We start from the raw sequence: 16,664 nt of genomic DNA, 5'->3' as shown, positions 1-16,664 counted from the left end.
TATGCGAAACCAAAGTTTGCCTGTAACTGTGTCCTTTCCCTTGGGGATCCAGAGCATTAAATGAAGTTCACCTCATCATAAATAGCGATTCAGCAGAAAACAACTAGATCTTTTTCTTCTGTCTCTCCTAGAACTGGTGTATCCCTGAAGGATCCTGACATTGTCTCCCTTATAATCACCTGTTTTAATGAACAAACCGATCACCTATGCCACTTGCTGGCAAACAGGTATTCTCCATAAAACACTGTGTTGGTATGACTCCTCTGCAGTAGGTTCCAGTTTGGGAACAAAAACCAAGGTGATCTGGTATTTTGCACTCTGTAGGCTACTGTATGAGACACTGCTGCAAACACACACAAAAGAACTGTCATCAGTTATGAAAAATGTATCTTTCAAGAATTTCTATACTATCATTCGTGCTTGTTTCTAAATCCTTAATATTTACCTCATGTTGCCATCTCCCAGCTTGTGACATGTGTGAATGAATACAAAATTTGCTCCTCATTATATTACATTTAATCTGTTACCAAAATAAACACTAATGCACGTGAAATAACAGAACAGCTAACTGGTTATGCTTGAGAATCTCAATAAAAGACAGAATTGTACCATAAAGTACTACTGCTTCTGTATTTAAATAAAACGAGGTGTGAATTTTAAATGTGGACTAATTAAGCAACATTTGGTAACACCTTCCCCTTTTTTATGTGACATGCAGCAGCTGCAGACCAGTTAAGAACACTTGGTGATAATAAATGGTTAAAGTGACAAGGTGCTGAAATCTACAGAGACAATGTTTATTTAGCCAGGAAAGCCCATTAACCAAATGGTACTAATTCTTTGGAGAGGGGGAAACTAGAAGAGAAGTCAGTACTTTCTTTCTTTATCTCCCTGATGGATGTTTTTTTTACTACTTTTAAGACTAACTCTCCTGTCAAAAGTTTTAACCATGTAAAGAACTACTATCATAAAATCTATAAGTCTCTAACCTTATTAAGAAAAGGACCAGTTGCTTGATTGTAAGTAGAAATGCAGGTTAGAGATAACACAAATAGCGGCAGTGAGTGGGCCAGCACAGACAGCACCAAAAAGACTCAAATTAGTGGTTTTGATATTGGTAATTGCCGCCTTAAGAAAAAAAAAAGAACCACAGAGACTGACTTCCAGGAATTAAAGCAAATATAGCATGCAGGAAACCAAAAGAGAACAAACTTTAAACTTTCCTTATCAAGTCCGAGACAATTTGTACATGGTTTCTGCATACAAAGAGATACACCAGAAATCAGTTAAAGCAAAGTTCTTTTTTGCATCCGGGGTTATATCTAATAATAGAAATCCTTCTTTCTTCAGAATAAAACCATTAACTCTATCAATATTCAAGGTTACATATCTATATTGAGAGAACTCAACAAAAAATTCAAGACATCTCTTCCATAAACAATTCCTTACACTTTCAGAAACATCTACTTGCGCCTGGGAAAAAGAAGTATGGATAAATTATGAGTTATTTACTCTGGAAAGGAAAATTTGATGCTCTCTCTTTTTGGAACACCAACCAGAGGTGCTATTTTTCTGAGACGATCTCTTCTACAAGTAATAAAATACCATGTAGTACCTAAGACTGATCTATTAACTCTTAAATGAAAGATAAGTAAAACAAAGAAAGAAATACCCTGAAGTTTAATGACTTTCCCATCATACATAAAGTCCACAGCAGATTCTAAGATTCATATACAGTAGACCCCCAAAACTGTTCTCTGCTCTGGTTACATCTTCACTACATAATTTACAGTAATTAGAAGACATTTCTGAAAGAGAAATTTACTTGGATAGGGAGGAGAAATAATTTACTTTCAGAACATGTCTAGATATTTACTAAATTAACCTAAAAAACAACCAATAACAAAAGGAAAACACAGCAAAATATACTTAGATATATACAATTGATACATCTTTACTGTAAAGATTAGTAATGAGAAAATTATCCTACTGGTTGTAGGAACCACAAGTTCCTATGAATTACTCAAATGCTGCATATGCTTACAATTATTGTCAACACACAAAAAACTGTGTGAAAACCATATTCACTACAATGTAAACTGCAGTCCTCAGGAACCTCAAGAAGAGGAGCATCACAAAGACCTCCATGCAGGTTAAGAGATACTACTTGCCCACACACAAACACACATAACCGACAAGTTAAAAGAAAAAGCATGAACTGAATTACTTTTTATATTTTTCCTGTATACTCATGCATTTAATGAAATTGTCATACAGAAAACAGCATGACAAACAAAGGCACTTTAAGGGAATACATACTACTTATTTCATTTGTTTGAATTTCAATTATTATGAATATGCAATACATGCAAAAGTTGTGGAATGCATTAATTATATGAGATCGTTTAACTCAAGGCTTTTACAAAGATGATCCTTACATTCATACCAACTTTAAACAAGTCATCATTGTGTGTACAGATATAAATGTATAATATTAATTGTTCATGTATATTTGAAGTATTGACTATTGAAATTTTAGTTTATAACATCAGTAATAGAACTTTAACACTTCTTCATTTTTACACACGCATGTAAATACCGAGCAGTAAAAATAAGCTTATAAAAATGTACTTCTCAACAACTGTGGCCAATTTTAAAGATGCTATAAACCCAAATGCCAATTAAATCTGACCATTAAATAAGCATTCCAGAGACAGCATTTTGAACCTAAGCATATTCATGTCATATTCCTGTAAGAGGCAATGATTAAAATACTGAAAGTACATCCAAACTCTTTGGTATGAAGCTACAATATCCTACACATTTTCAGAAATTAAATGAACAGCAGAATCCATAAATTTCCAGTAAAGACTTTAGAATTTCTTCTGTTCCATATAAATCGCACACATGTCCAATATATCTGCTATGTTCACAAGATATGGATGTTAAACAGTATTTTCCTGGATCACAGATCTTCTGAAAAGAAACATTCAACTGAAAAGAAACATTCCAGAAGCAAGAAAGAGATACAGAGAATGCGAGCAAGCACAGATGTTAATTCAGAAGACTGTCTCTCAAAAAAACCAACAACATATATATAATATATATGGTATTTTAAATATATTTTAAGTCCTCATCTTACTTACCATACTGCCTTTAAGATTTGATATTTTATTTAAAAACAAAGAGCTAACATTCAATCTATCACCTGCAACTTTTCCTGATACAAGGCAGTTCTGCTGTTTTATATAAAAAGTTAGTGGAAATTCTACCTTTCTTTTAAAGAACAATGCAAAATTTAAAATATTTATTGTTATGTAACTACAGTTCAAAGTTAATAGCTTCTTCAGACTTTTTAATCTAAATCAAATTAAAAAGAGTCAGGATTTTCCATATATACTCAATACAGCTCTAAACTAGTTTTGATGATAAGGTTATAAGTCTTTTCAAAAAAGATAAAACAAAGAACCTTCCAAAATTAAGTATACTTGTGAATTTTCTAATAGGTTTTTGGTAAAGTTTTTTTTCTCTTTTCGCGTAACCTGATCTTGATTGACAGCTTTGAACTCTAACTTCCTATAACAACTTCTTTAAATTTAGCTCTAAATATGATCCCTGTCTGAAAAATGTGATGTGCTGTTGAGGACCTTATATGGTGAATTAGAAAGTCATGCTGTGGAAAATCAAAGATGCATGAGTGAATGTAAGGCATACAAATATGGACTGTAAAAATTTTAGAAAAATATTTGTTCGCTGAAGGAATGACAACAGAGGACTAAAAATAAACACTAAAAGTCCTCCTCCCCTCTTTTAATAGTCTGCTTGAACAGCCTTTCATTACTGAATTTGCAAAGATTATGGCTGAGAAGATTCTGTTTTTATAAACTCCACTTTTGTGGTTGCTATAAACAAACAAACACAGTGATTTTAAATCCTGTTTACTGTCAACATAAAGATGGGTTCTATGTAGCATGTTTGCAGAGCTGTAGAACCAGAGTACATGAGATTAAGTGGATTCCTCTCCAGAAAGGGAGGAAGGAAGTATAATATCTGGGATTGAAAACTTCACAACAATAAATACAGTATATTTGCCAGGCAATTTGAAATGCAGGTGTGGTTTATACTTTGTCAAATTCTGTTTCCTTCTTTTACAAATGCATGTCCCCAGACCTTTGTATGCTGAAATAAAACAGTTGTACAGGACAGACTCATCAGCTTTTACCCTGCATATTCTTATCCATATGCAAAATTTCACAGTAATTTCATGCTATCACAAAGCCAATTAGATAATCACTGTCCTAATTTTGTATATGGGGTACTGGACAGTGAAACCACTGTATATCAAATAAAAACTCGTTTGTACTTTGTCTATATAAATTATTTCTTTCCAAACAGCCCTTTAAAAAAGATTTTGAAAAGTCTGATATCTAAAGAGCAACTGGTTTTCTTTCATCCTTGAATGTGAAGACTCTCATTAAATATATGGGTTAGGATACCTTAAAAGAGAATTTATTATAAATTTATAAAAAAGTGCATGTATTTCAACTTTTTCTGAATCTGGATTTACAGCAGACAGAACAAGGACTACTACAGAAAGCTCTGGTGCTGAGGGAAGAAGCACTGGTGATTATTCTCAAAAAGTTGAGTAGATAACTCTTCTTAACAAGATATCAATGTTATTGTAAATAAATGGAACAAATTCACATCATACAAGAGACTAAAAAAACTTTCGTGCTGCTGATCCATGTGATAGCAGATGACTACACACAGAGAGAGAGAGAGAGCTGTGAGAGTAAAGGTGACTACAATAGCATGGACAAATGAACAATCACAACAATTTTCCCTCTGAAATAACAAAATTGTTACAGTACTGTTTACTTCCAATCCTAAACTTGTATTGCATGATACCATTTAGTGACATAGACAGTGCCCAATCTTTTCACTTAAGTGTATTATACTTTCTCATAAATATATTTCTCATCACTCTAATTTCACTAAGAGTGTTCATTAATGTGTTTTTTACCAAAGGGAAGAAGACAAAACCACACAAAACTTGAGGCTTAAGACAGTAGAAACAGCTTCACAGAAGCAGATAAGCTAACTATTTTTTTTACTGAAAGCTGGAATCTCTTTTTGAGTTGTCATAGGTGATCTAAAAATTACTCTTCTCTACATTCTCCATCAGTCTCATTAACACATTCTGTTAAATAGGTTAATGCACAAATTTTAATATGGCCCTACATACCACCTATCCTGGTCTTAGAGCAGTATCTAGAACCTCTAAGAAACTGTTTTAAGTTTAGAACTGATGTTTGAATTAGCACTGGGTTTAACAAGACACAGCAATAACATGTATCTCAAAGCTGAATCCTATTATAATTACAAAAAGCAATTACAGGCATGCAGCACTTTAGCTCCTTGTTCTCCACAGTCATTCTGGATTCTATATCAAAAGGATGATGATGGATTGTCTAACTTCATTTTAGTGGGGTCATTCTTTCAGTTTAGACTTAAACACATTTTTATTCTACCTGGAACAGAAGGTTGTACAGGTTGTATTAGCTCCGGCTGCTTGAGAGGATTCCCACAATAGACAAACCACTCTTTTACCAAAGGATAGGCTCCACCTAAAAAAGACAGAATTGGATTAATAAGTCAAATACAAGTATTGACACTAGTAAGAAGTTGTGACCAAGAAAAAAGTTTTAGCAACTTTATGACAAATCAGAGCAAATGAAGAGAGTTTCAATCATGTACTATAAACATGAGTTCGGAGTTGGGAACTGCAGCCAAAACTATAACTACAAGAGTCTGTAGAAAGCATTTGAAAACAGCTTTAGGCTTTCCCATTATGAGGCAGTTCAGGAAGCTTTGGAGGCATCTGGCATAGCTTAGGGACCTACACGAGCTACCTCAGTCTCAGGACTGTCACACTGCCACATATGCAGGCAGTGCTTAATATGATTCACCTCCCAACTTCCCCTGACATCTCCTGTGTTAGAGTTTGAGCCAAAATCTTTATAAGTAGGCCTTGAAGGCTATTTGAAAGCTGAAATGATGGAGCATTTTTGAAATGCAGCCTATCCAATTTACAATGGTCAGCTCAAAATCATTCCACCGCAGGTCTCCATAAAAAAACCCAACAAACAAACCCAGAATCATTGTTTTTATAAATGCCTACTCTGGGGGAAAAAAAAAGCCTTAAACTGTACATTCCAGTAGCTGAATAGTCTCACATTTTGATTATAAATCATTGTCTGTGATAATGCTATTTCATGCACAAACCCCTCCAATTTAATATCCCAAAGTCACTGTCAGAAACATTCTGATGTTTTGGCATTGTTTTAAGATTTAGTACGTATTTATTCAGCTCATTCAGCCTCCTAAGTTTTAGCCTAGTTTGTTACGGAAGCAAACCTAATAAAATTAGGACTTCTGTCTTATAATTAATTCATTGATGCACTGCTCTGTTTCAACTAAATCTGACAAAGCAGAAGTGATTCCAAATGGATTAAAGTCCTAAATATTTTGTGAAACTGGTGACTCAGATGACAGAGGGATCCTATTAGGGCACCAACCAAAAGAAAGGCAGGAAAGTCAACTTACCTGTTTTATCCAAACAGACTAGAGGGTAAATCAATACACAAGTAGCTGTAAAAAAGCTAGAGCTGAGAAAAAAAGGTAGATAGGATTTGGGAATAGCAGGGAGCAATAGAGAACATGCTTAGGAACACCATATATTGCACAAGGGAGTTGTCAAGGACATGAGGAGAAATTAAGATGCTGGGAAGAAGCACGGAAATAGAAAAGTTTTGTTGAGGGGAAACTGGCAGTGAGCATCACTCTTTGTGAGTTCCACAGTTCACAGAAAAACTTATCAAAATGTGTCTTAATTCTAAATACTAGTGAAATGCCAGCCCTCTCTGCATGGAGATATCTCTGGAAAAAAAAACCCTAACCCTTTCACCCAGCACACATAAAGAGCATCACCAGTGAAATTTAAGAAATAACGTTCCTTTGTTTAAATAGATTCTGAATAACCTGTGGAAGCAATGTTTAGGCAGCCTAAGGAAAGTTTCAACTATGTGCAAAACACAAGACAGCTGGTAAATGCTGTTACATGTGTTCCTCTACACCTGCAATAATGCCAGCCCTCCTGAGTGGTCACTGGTGATAACCGGCAAAAATTCTGCTAGTGAAATGTTTTTGACCGTGTCAAAGTGAGAATCAGTCTAGCCTGCTAATGTTAGAACTGGGAGTGATGCCAGGACTTCCAGGAGCTGGCCACGGGCTTAGGCTACATTACATAATGTCCTAATTGGCAACGGTCATGCAGGTGCAGATATTTCCATAGACTGTGCTAGTGCCAAAACCTGCTGGCTTTATTCTGAACTCTTTGCACACACAAGAAAGAGGTTGGCTGGCCTATCAAGATGCATTATTTATTGTTATTTTGCCCTCCTACTTGAATTTTTCCAAAAGTACTTTTTATAGGAAGGATGTTAAAAAGTTGAGAATTTATATCACTATATGGAATATTTCAGGTAATAATCAGAAATAGTTCAATTAATCATAAATGTACTTTTAAAATAGGTAACAAGTGGTATGTTATCAGAATCACCATCAGCCCCCTATTTATTTTTGGAGGGTCAAAATTAAGGCTGTGATTCTGCAACATTTCCATGAGTAGAGATACATACATGCTTACCGTACATCAAACTATACCAAAGCCATGAGCAATTCTTTCAGCAGCACTGCTGACTTTTACAGGAGGCCGCTGATTTGCTCAATCCAACACTCTGCCATTCCCTTGGGATGTTTCACCACAGCTATATGTGGCTACACAGAGTCAGATGGGGAAACAAAACCAGGTTAGTTACCTGACTGCAAGAAAGGGAGGAGAGAGAGAGAGAGAGAGAGAGAGAGAGAGAGAGAGAGAGAGAGAGAGAGAGGCTATTTTCAGTTTCTCAAACTAGGCCACCACACAGCTGCACAAACAGCTGCACCAGCACAACTGAGAGGATGCACAGAGACTGAAATGAGTGGCTGTGTAAGAGAATTACTTACACTGGCAGCAAAAGAAACACTTATTCCACTATGGCTTCAGGCAAAGTGGCATGGTATAGGCCAATGGTTTCAAAGGATATCAAAGGATATCAAAGGTTTCAAAGGACATCCTGCTCCTATGGATTTGTGGGTCTCTTAGGTACCCTTGGAAATCTCACCCTAGATGTTCAAAACTAACAGTATCTTATTTCAGAGGAAACAGTTTACGTTATATTTAACCTGTTTTTACTAAAACTGTAACCACTGTGTTTACTAAATGTTGACTCCTTTGCCAGTTAACAGTAAATAAGCAGATTTGCAAACTGCAAGGAGGTCAGTTTCCAACACAGGGTAATTGACAGATATTAAGGAATAAAAAAAAGGATCACTAACACATACATCACCACTGCAAACTGGAACATTGTGTAGAGTTAGCCAAGTTAGCTTCAAATTTGCTACATCAGCAGCTGTATCATTATGGCAGCAGACTCCACATGGACTAATCTAATTGGTTGTATTGTTCCAGTAAACTCTTTTTTAATGCTAATCCAAAGTGATTCTACATTACACTACAACCCACAGACAGAACTTCTTCCCATCCAACCTCTTACGAAACTACAAAAAAACAGTCAACTTGACCTCATCTGAGGGAAACTGGCAAAGGATTCTACTTACTTGGTATAGAACAAAACTTCCTTGCAGGTTTAGCAGTGAGTCCATAAAAAAATAACGCTTACACTTACTTATGAATTCCAATATAGACTCTGACTAATGATCTACACTCTTGACTTAGAAGCAACTACACACTCCAATACAAAAACAATCCATGAACTACTAGGAAGTGACATGGTTAAAGCAATTAGAGATAAATAAACACACTAAAAATGCAGATTTAATAGAGGTGTTATGCAGACACACTCTACCTACCTTTCTGGAAGGGTTAAGGATTGAGGGGACACTATTATTTATTTTAGAAAATTATCTCAAAAATCAAATATATTTGAAGCCTGAACTAAGAATAAATAATACATGTTACATGTGGTTTTATTCTAAAATCACTTTCTTAAAAGAAGACATCTTTCACATTCAAATTTAATTTTCAGTATGATTCTAAATTAATGTTTCTGTATTCTACTCTTGGAGTTCTTAACCCACTGTAACACAAATGAAGATCTGCCTATTACCCTGACATCTCACAGCAAAAAATTGTTAATTAGAAATTTTGGTCTGGGTGTTTCTGAAAACATCAGTGAATATCCTGCTGCTTCGAGGAATAAAAAAAACTCAATCAAGTTATAATTGTCTACAAAATGTAGAGGCAGCAGGCCGAAAAATGAAAAATGACAGATATGCATGATTACTGCTGAAATTTTTGTTACTGTCTCCAAATGACTATGTAAACGCTGATTCAGTTTTTCCTATTTTTTTTCCTATTATGGCACAACTTCAACCTCTGGCTGCTGAAGGAAGTCATGTACTTAATTACCTTTCTGTGCCTTTCTAAGCAAATATTTTGAATATTAGGTTTGGTGGCGGTGCACTTTCATCAATAAAATGTGAAGTGATTACTCTGGAGAAATCAACATATTCAAAAGAACAAAAGTTCAGTACACATTTTATTTTCAACTCACTGCCTGAAAGACACTGTAAAGATAACATTTAACTAATGGAAGTCTTAAGAACATGAAATTTTCCAAGGATGTGAATAAAGAACTCTCTGTCTTGGAGGAGATGAATAGAAGCACAGATATATGTACCTGCTACAGAATCTGTTTATATTGTTGGATAAAGAAATCATATTTTCTTGCACTTGGATGAAAGAACTAATAATCGCTGGCATGACTACTTGCATTTGCATTATTACAGTAACTATATTTGACTGGTCTTAAAATTGCAGAGTTAAAATCAACAGAACGTAAAATTTTAACAGTGCATTATTGTTTCTGCAAAAGTGTATTACAACTCACTAATTCATCAGTAGCCACGCTTACCAAAGCAACATAAGGTTTCATACACTCTCAAACCTTCAAAAATCTTCTAAAGATCATTGTTTTGCTCAATCTTTTGATCATTAACTACTTTCACAACTTCCCATTTAACAAGGAAAAAATCCCCAATTTTTTAAAATCACTTTAAAAGCAGTGAAATGGAACAGCATGTAGAAAAAAGCCCACAATTTCACTGTCACATTTTCTCTTGATTCCATAAGAAGTACACTTCAGCTGCCCAGAGTTTTTCTCCTAAATGCACTTTTTATCCTAAATGCCGTTTATCCTAAATGCTGATGTAGCCACTGAAGCAATGAATTCAAGATTTCATATTTCAAAATTGAACATATACTTGAATAACGATGTAAGTAGTTTAATTCTTACCTTTTCCAGATTCCAACAAGACAGAATAAATATGCTGACGAGCAGGGCGGTAGATAAGTGACTGTCCAGGAATCTCTGTATCACAATCATCTTCCAAAGAGTTGCTGCACTCAATAACTCCATTACTCAGGATATTGAAGACTGAATAATTTTCAGATTGGATATGCTGTTCTTTAGCTAACTGTTTTTTCAAAGAAAGAAGAAGGCATTATTTCCAAAAATAAGAAGGATCAAAATGTAACAAAATGTATTCACTGTTTGAAGAAATAGTTCTTTTTCTATCAGTGACAATAGACGAAATAGCCAGGGAGGGAACAAGTCCTTTTTCAAATAACACCAGTATACTGTAGTTTCAGACCTCTATCTTTTTGTAGACAGGAATCCCCAGGAAACCTATTATTGTCTTTCTTAACCCCTCTTTTAATTCTTAAAACTTGGGAGCATGAATGACAGCTTTTTAGAGAGTAATTATTCTTAAAATGATTTCTGAATTCAGACATAGCTGTCCTCCTTTAGTCACCTGAAAATGTATCTTCTCTCTTTAAACAGTGAGTGAAGGCATGACAAACCCCAAACTTCTAATTTTATTGCAAGATGAACTACATAAGACAGCTCTATTTCTTCCCTGTGCTGACTTTGTGCAGTTTACATTCTGGCGAAATTAGAATACTTAACTTCATGACACATTTACTTTGCAATAGCTCTTCCCCATGTACAGAAATGCAATCCCCTCCAGTGAGGAAAACCAGGTCTACAGGTTGCTGCTGCAAAGTAGAGTAACAGCATCACCCAGGCTGCATATTAACCACACACTGGATGCAGATACATCTGGCTACAGCAGCAGGCTCACAGAAGCCTCGGTACCAACAGGATCTGCTGGTCTGGAGTGGCTTAGATGCAAAAGCAACAAAGCTGCTCCCAGGCAGCGCAGAATTTCAACCAGTAACACTTGCAACCTGGACTGTCCAAGTGGAGACCCAGACAGACTTTCTACTTCACTACCTCAGACCAAAACTATGGGGGTGTTCAAACAGCTGAGCGGAGTGAATTATTTCCATGTGGTGCCACTGATAAATTCTTCAGGACCCATGCCATATGGTGAGCAGGCACTGACGTCTCTCTGCTCTGCATTCCCTGCATGTATCACACTATCTGTATTACTTGGGTTGTGCCATCCATGCAGCTATCACCACCTCTTTCACTGTCAAATTAGCAGACCACTGGTCAGAGTTCACCATTCACCATTTCTGCAGAATTCCAGTATCTGCAAACCTGTGAACTCAGCGGGTCAAGGCTGCAGTCAGACACTGGGTCATTGCTGATCAAATCTAATTCTACTGAAATGTCATACTTTCAGAAGAAATTCTCACATGAGCGTAGAATCAATGATAGGCTTCTGTGAACAATGCCAATCAACAGAGCACTTGCTTATAGCAATAAATTAATGGTTGCCCTGAAAGAAATATTTTAGTGTTCCTAATATGCGTAAACAATGTAATCCCCCAAGTCTACTTTTGTATAAAATAAAAACCAGAATTAAGTATTTCTAAGCATGATTTGAATGAAGCATTAAACTTTTTCATACAAACCACTGTCACAGATATGGGGTCATTTAAAAATACTGCTTTATTGTAATTTGCCAATAATCTACATATCCTCATGTCCTGAAAAAAATACAAACTGATTTCAGAAGTATTGCTGTATTCAGTGCTGTATCTTGAAAAATATTTCTGATTCATACCTACAGTCAGCCAGAAAGTTGTGCTCTTTTTTCTGAGAGAAAGAACAACATGAGGCTACGTCCTCACAGTTGGAATTGAGAAGTGTGTCTCATTTGCATGCAGTTCAGATTATGTGCAATGTAAGCAGAACTACATATGGGTTTCAAAATACGAAGCAAAGCACACACATTACATATACAAATATTAAAACACCTGTAACAAAAACAAAAGAGAAGTTAACATGTCTAACATTTTGACTTTAATTTCCTTGGCCCAGGGACTGTCTTCACATAGGATTTATGCAGCAACGTTGAAGAGGCATTCTTAAATGGAGTTTCTAACCATTATTATTTTATTACAGCAGTAGTTCAGCATGATGCTAGAGAACTGCAACTCTTCAAATGAAAGATCAAGCTAAGAAATAATGACCACTTGACATAAAGACTGCATGGTACATTCTTTTAAGGAATAAGGATATTGCCACTATTGTCCTGGCCATAATCCAACGTAGATAATTACATTCTGGCTAATTTTTCCTTGCACTTCAAGTATAAACAGTATTTTTCAACACTTTATTATGATGTATGGTTGCTGATTTTTAAAATGTCTTCTATTTAACTACAACAGTCAAAAGTGACATGCATTGTACCTATGTGTGGATAACAAAAAAAGCCCAAATATATCTGCAGTTTAGCTGAAATGAGCATTGCATAGGTTACAAGGTAGTTATAAAATGTTTTATAGTCTTTTTAAAGGAAAATTTAAATGATATGATTACTTTGAAGTAATATGAGGAAACAGAAAAATTGTTTTAAAGAAAATGCTCAAGATAAGTAAGAGACAAAGGCTCTATGAAGTCTATGAGAACCTAATAAAATAGGAAGTGACAGATGGCTAATATAGGGTCTAAAATACACTTCCTTGTACAGATTTCCTTTTTTAAATCTCAGTATGTTATCTTAAATGCCATGAATTTACAGAATTGTACTCTAGACTTACTACTATTGCATAAATTCTGATGCAAGGTAGCTCATATTCCATTAGCCAGGTAGGTTACCCTAAGCTAATATATCCAATTTCCCAGAGTGACTCAATCTGATGTGCCATCTCTCACCCCAACACCAGCACATCCCTGCCCATGCAGGAAGCCATAAGTGAAACTGGAGAGGTGGGCCTGTGCAAACCTCATGAAGTTCAAACAAGGCCATGTGCAAGGTCCTGCACATGGGTCTGGGCAATCCCAAGCACAAGTACAGGTGGGATGGAGAATGAATTGAGAGCAGCTCAGAGAAGGACTTTAGGGTGTTGCTGGACAAACAGTTTGACCTGACCAGCAATGTGTGCTTGCAGCCCAGAAAGCCAACTGCATCCTGGGCTGCATCAAAAGCAGCGTGGCCAGCAGGTCAAGAGAGGAGATTCTCTCCATCTACTCTGCTCTGTTCAGACCCCACCCGGAGTATTGTGTCCAGTTCTGGGCTCCTCAGCACAGGAAGGACATAGACCTCTTGGAGCAGGTCCAAAGGTGATCAGAGGGCTGGAGCACCTCTCCTACGAAGACAGGTTGAGAGAGTTGGGGTTGTTCAGCCTGGAGAAGAGAAGGCTCTGGGGAGACCTTAGAGCAGCCTTCCAGTACCTAAAGGGAGATACAAGAGGGCTGGAAAAGGACTTTTCACAGAGGCATGTAGTTACAGGATGAGGAGAAATGGCTTTAAACTGAAAGAAGGTAGGTTTAGATTAGTTATTAGGAAAAAATTCTTTACTGTGAGGGTGGTGAGGCACTGGCCCAAGTTGCCCAGACAAGTGGTGGAGCATCCCTGGAAGTGTTCAAGGCCAGGTTGGATGGGGCTCTGAGCAACCCGGTCTAGTGGAAGGTGTCCCTGTCCAGGGCAGGGATTTGGAATTAGGTGATCTTTAAGGTCCCTTCCAACCCCAGCCATTCTACAATTCTAAGATACGATTCTGTATGAAGTTTCCACCACAATTTCAACTTCTGCATTCTTAGCACAGCTTTCTTTGGCACCTTGACTGCATGTGCCAGGCACAGCCAAGCAAACCACTGACCAGCTTATGGCTGACTTGTGGGTTCTCAAAGTAAAAGGAAGTCAATACATCATGTAATACATGGGAAGTACATCTCTATGCCCAGCTATTGGCCTATTCAGTTGCTCCACATTATTAGACCTGCTTGATGCTTCAAAAAGAGAACCACTTTTTACTAAATGTGCTGCATCTCCCCTCATAGTGATGCTGCAGTAGTCCTAACCATGGCTCTACTTAACAGACAAAAGATTTTGCACAAGCAAATTTAATTCAATAGGTTCGGTGTACTAATTACCAACTTCCACTAAGTTGTCATGGCAATAAAGTGATCGCTAAGCTTTAAAAAACAAGTTACCTGAAAGATTTCTTTATCTTGACAGATGGCTGATTGCTGCTGAAGAGATAACGTTTGACAATTTGTTACATTGGGAGGAATCCATGGAGACTGCTGCCCAGGTAAAAGATAGGACTTTACTCCTCTGTAAAGCAAGGTTTTGTCTGATCCCAGAGGTAGCATGTCTTCCAAGTGTTTCAGGCTGCTGTACGAGCATGGAATTTTTGAGATGTAATTTGCTACACCTAGAAGTATTTTTGTTCTTCTGTTGTAGCTGTTGTTCTTGTGGGGACTGGTGGCTAAACATTTGTGCCAAAAGCCTTCCAACAAGCTTTCTGGGACAACATCATTGCCAAGCAAGGCAGCAAAGAGAGGGAGGTGTGTCAAACTAATACCCAACACATTGCAAAGTTCCTCTCGAGAGTACATAACAGTGACCAGTCTGTCCAAACGGAGGTTCTCAATGGAAAAGTAGGGACATGTATTATAGATGAGGTAGTCACTATCTTGCCCCAGAATTCCTATGCAGTTGTGTTGCAAACCATATGCAGCCACCTCAAAGTCTGCCTCTTGCAATGTGCATACTGTTTTTTGACCAAGTGACTTCAGGGCATAACGTGTAAAAGTAGGCAAAGCTGAGGGAAGAACAAACATTTCTCTGCCTGGTTGTTTCCTGTGAGTCTTAATAAACTGAAATAGTCTGGCTATTTCCTTGGTATTATTCCACCTCCGTTTGATCCACTCCTCTCTCTTTTTCTCTTCTACCACTCCGTCAAAGTAAAACACCAACTTGATACCAGCTGCCGTAAAAACGTTAACAAAATCCTCTAAAATGGCAAGGTACTCCCGCCACTGGCCACCACACACCCAAAATTCTGGTGTGTACCAGTATCTAACACAACTCATGGCATCTACTACAATAACAGGTGGGAAATCAGGATGATCGACACGATGTTTTTCTGCCATTTCTCTCAGATCTACTGTTTTGCACACATCAGGGCAAACTCTTGACACAAATCCCTGCAAACCTCTAACGCCCATGGCTGTTCTCTCCAAAACTCACTGCAGTCTGAAAGAAGAAAAATAAAAACAACGTTCTAAAATGCAATAATAAAAACCATAAAGATATTCTACAAGCAAAAAAAAGACAGCAGCCTGGAAACTGAACTGCTGTTTTTCTGCTTTTGCTGATAGCTTGTTGCCTTGTCCTGGCCTTGTAACAGTTTGAAACAGTTTCCTTGCCATCAACAAACCAGACATAAGTACTCATTCATTCTCCCTTCCACTTCTGGTTTTTATATCAGAGAAATAAGTAAATATCAAAAGGTTTTCATAAATATGACAAAAATTTTCAGATTTATAGCCTTTAGAAAAGTACGCCTAGGCAGAAAAATGAGTATAGATTTCTTATTATTAAAAAAAACCCCAAAACATGCTTATGGAATTCAAAAAGGAAAAAAAAAAAACTGTGAATTGACAGTTTTTAAAGGTATTCCCGGATCCTCGGAGTTTAAAGATCTAACACACTCCAGACAGAGTTTTTGAATGCCACCCTTTTTAATCGCAGAATGGTTTGGGTTGGAAGGGGCCTTTAAAGATCTCGCGAGCTGCGGGGGCCTCTGCGCCCAGTCCCGGCAGGGCCGGACCCCGCCTCTCCGGGGTCCGTGAGGGGCTGGGGACGGGAGGGGGCTGGGGCTGGGGACGGGGACGGAGAGGGGGACGAGGCTGGGGCTGAGTCCGCACCCACCCCCCGGGGCCCCCCAGTCCCGCCAGCCGCCGCCCCGCACTGACCCGAGCGGCGCTTCCGCTTCCCTTGGGGCGGGGCCGCGCCTGCGCCCAGCGGCGGGGGCGGTGCCGAGGCGCGGGCAGGGGAGGTCCCGGTCCCCGTCGGGCACGGCCGGCTGCGGGAGGGGGGCCGGGCTGGTGGGACCCGCATCTGTTCCCGCCCGCGGGATGGGGTCCCCCGGCTTTGGGGGGGGACCTCTCCCCCCCACGATGGGGCCGGAGAGGCCATTGTGCCCACGAGCAAACCTGGCCGGGGCGGGGGGACGGGGGACCGTGGGGACATGAAAGCGTCGCGCACCGAAATCGCTTGAACCCCCCCGAGTCGCACACCGGAGGTTTATGTCGCTCTTTGGCAGCGCGACCTAA

The 16,664-nt window shown here is 38.2% G+C and overlaps 1 protein-coding gene across 1 annotated transcript in view; it reads right to left on the bottom strand.

Annotated features, from left to right (window-relative positions):
• Window positions 1-16,338, bottom strand: part of FAM120B (family with sequence similarity 120B) — a 48,345-nt gene extending 32,007 nt beyond the window's left edge. Inside the window, exons 1-4 of the mRNA XM_051783871.1 lie at window positions 16,305-16,338; window positions 14,535-15,582; window positions 10,419-10,599; window positions 5,532-5,627 (exon numbers count right to left, since the gene is read on the bottom strand). Coding sequence (XP_051639831.1) covers window positions 5,532-5,627; window positions 10,419-10,599; window positions 14,535-15,554 — 1,297 coding nt within the window. The 5' untranslated portion in view covers window positions 15,555-15,582; window positions 16,305-16,338. The remainder of the gene's footprint in view (window positions 1-5,531; window positions 5,628-10,418; window positions 10,600-14,534; window positions 15,583-16,304) is intronic.
• Between the last annotated feature and the right edge of the window lie 326 nt (window positions 16,339-16,664).

This window comes from Manacus candei, unplaced genomic scaffold (assembly GCF_025592945.1).
Source record: "Manacus candei isolate 608988 ecotype Guabito, Panama unplaced genomic scaffold, ASM2559294v1 h1tg000017l, whole genome shotgun sequence".
In the NCBI taxonomy this organism is placed as follows: Eukaryota; Metazoa; Chordata; class Aves; order Passeriformes; family Pipridae; genus Manacus; species Manacus candei.
The sequence above is the reverse complement of the archived record's forward strand: the minus strand, read 5'-3'. Positions and strand labels throughout refer to the sequence as shown.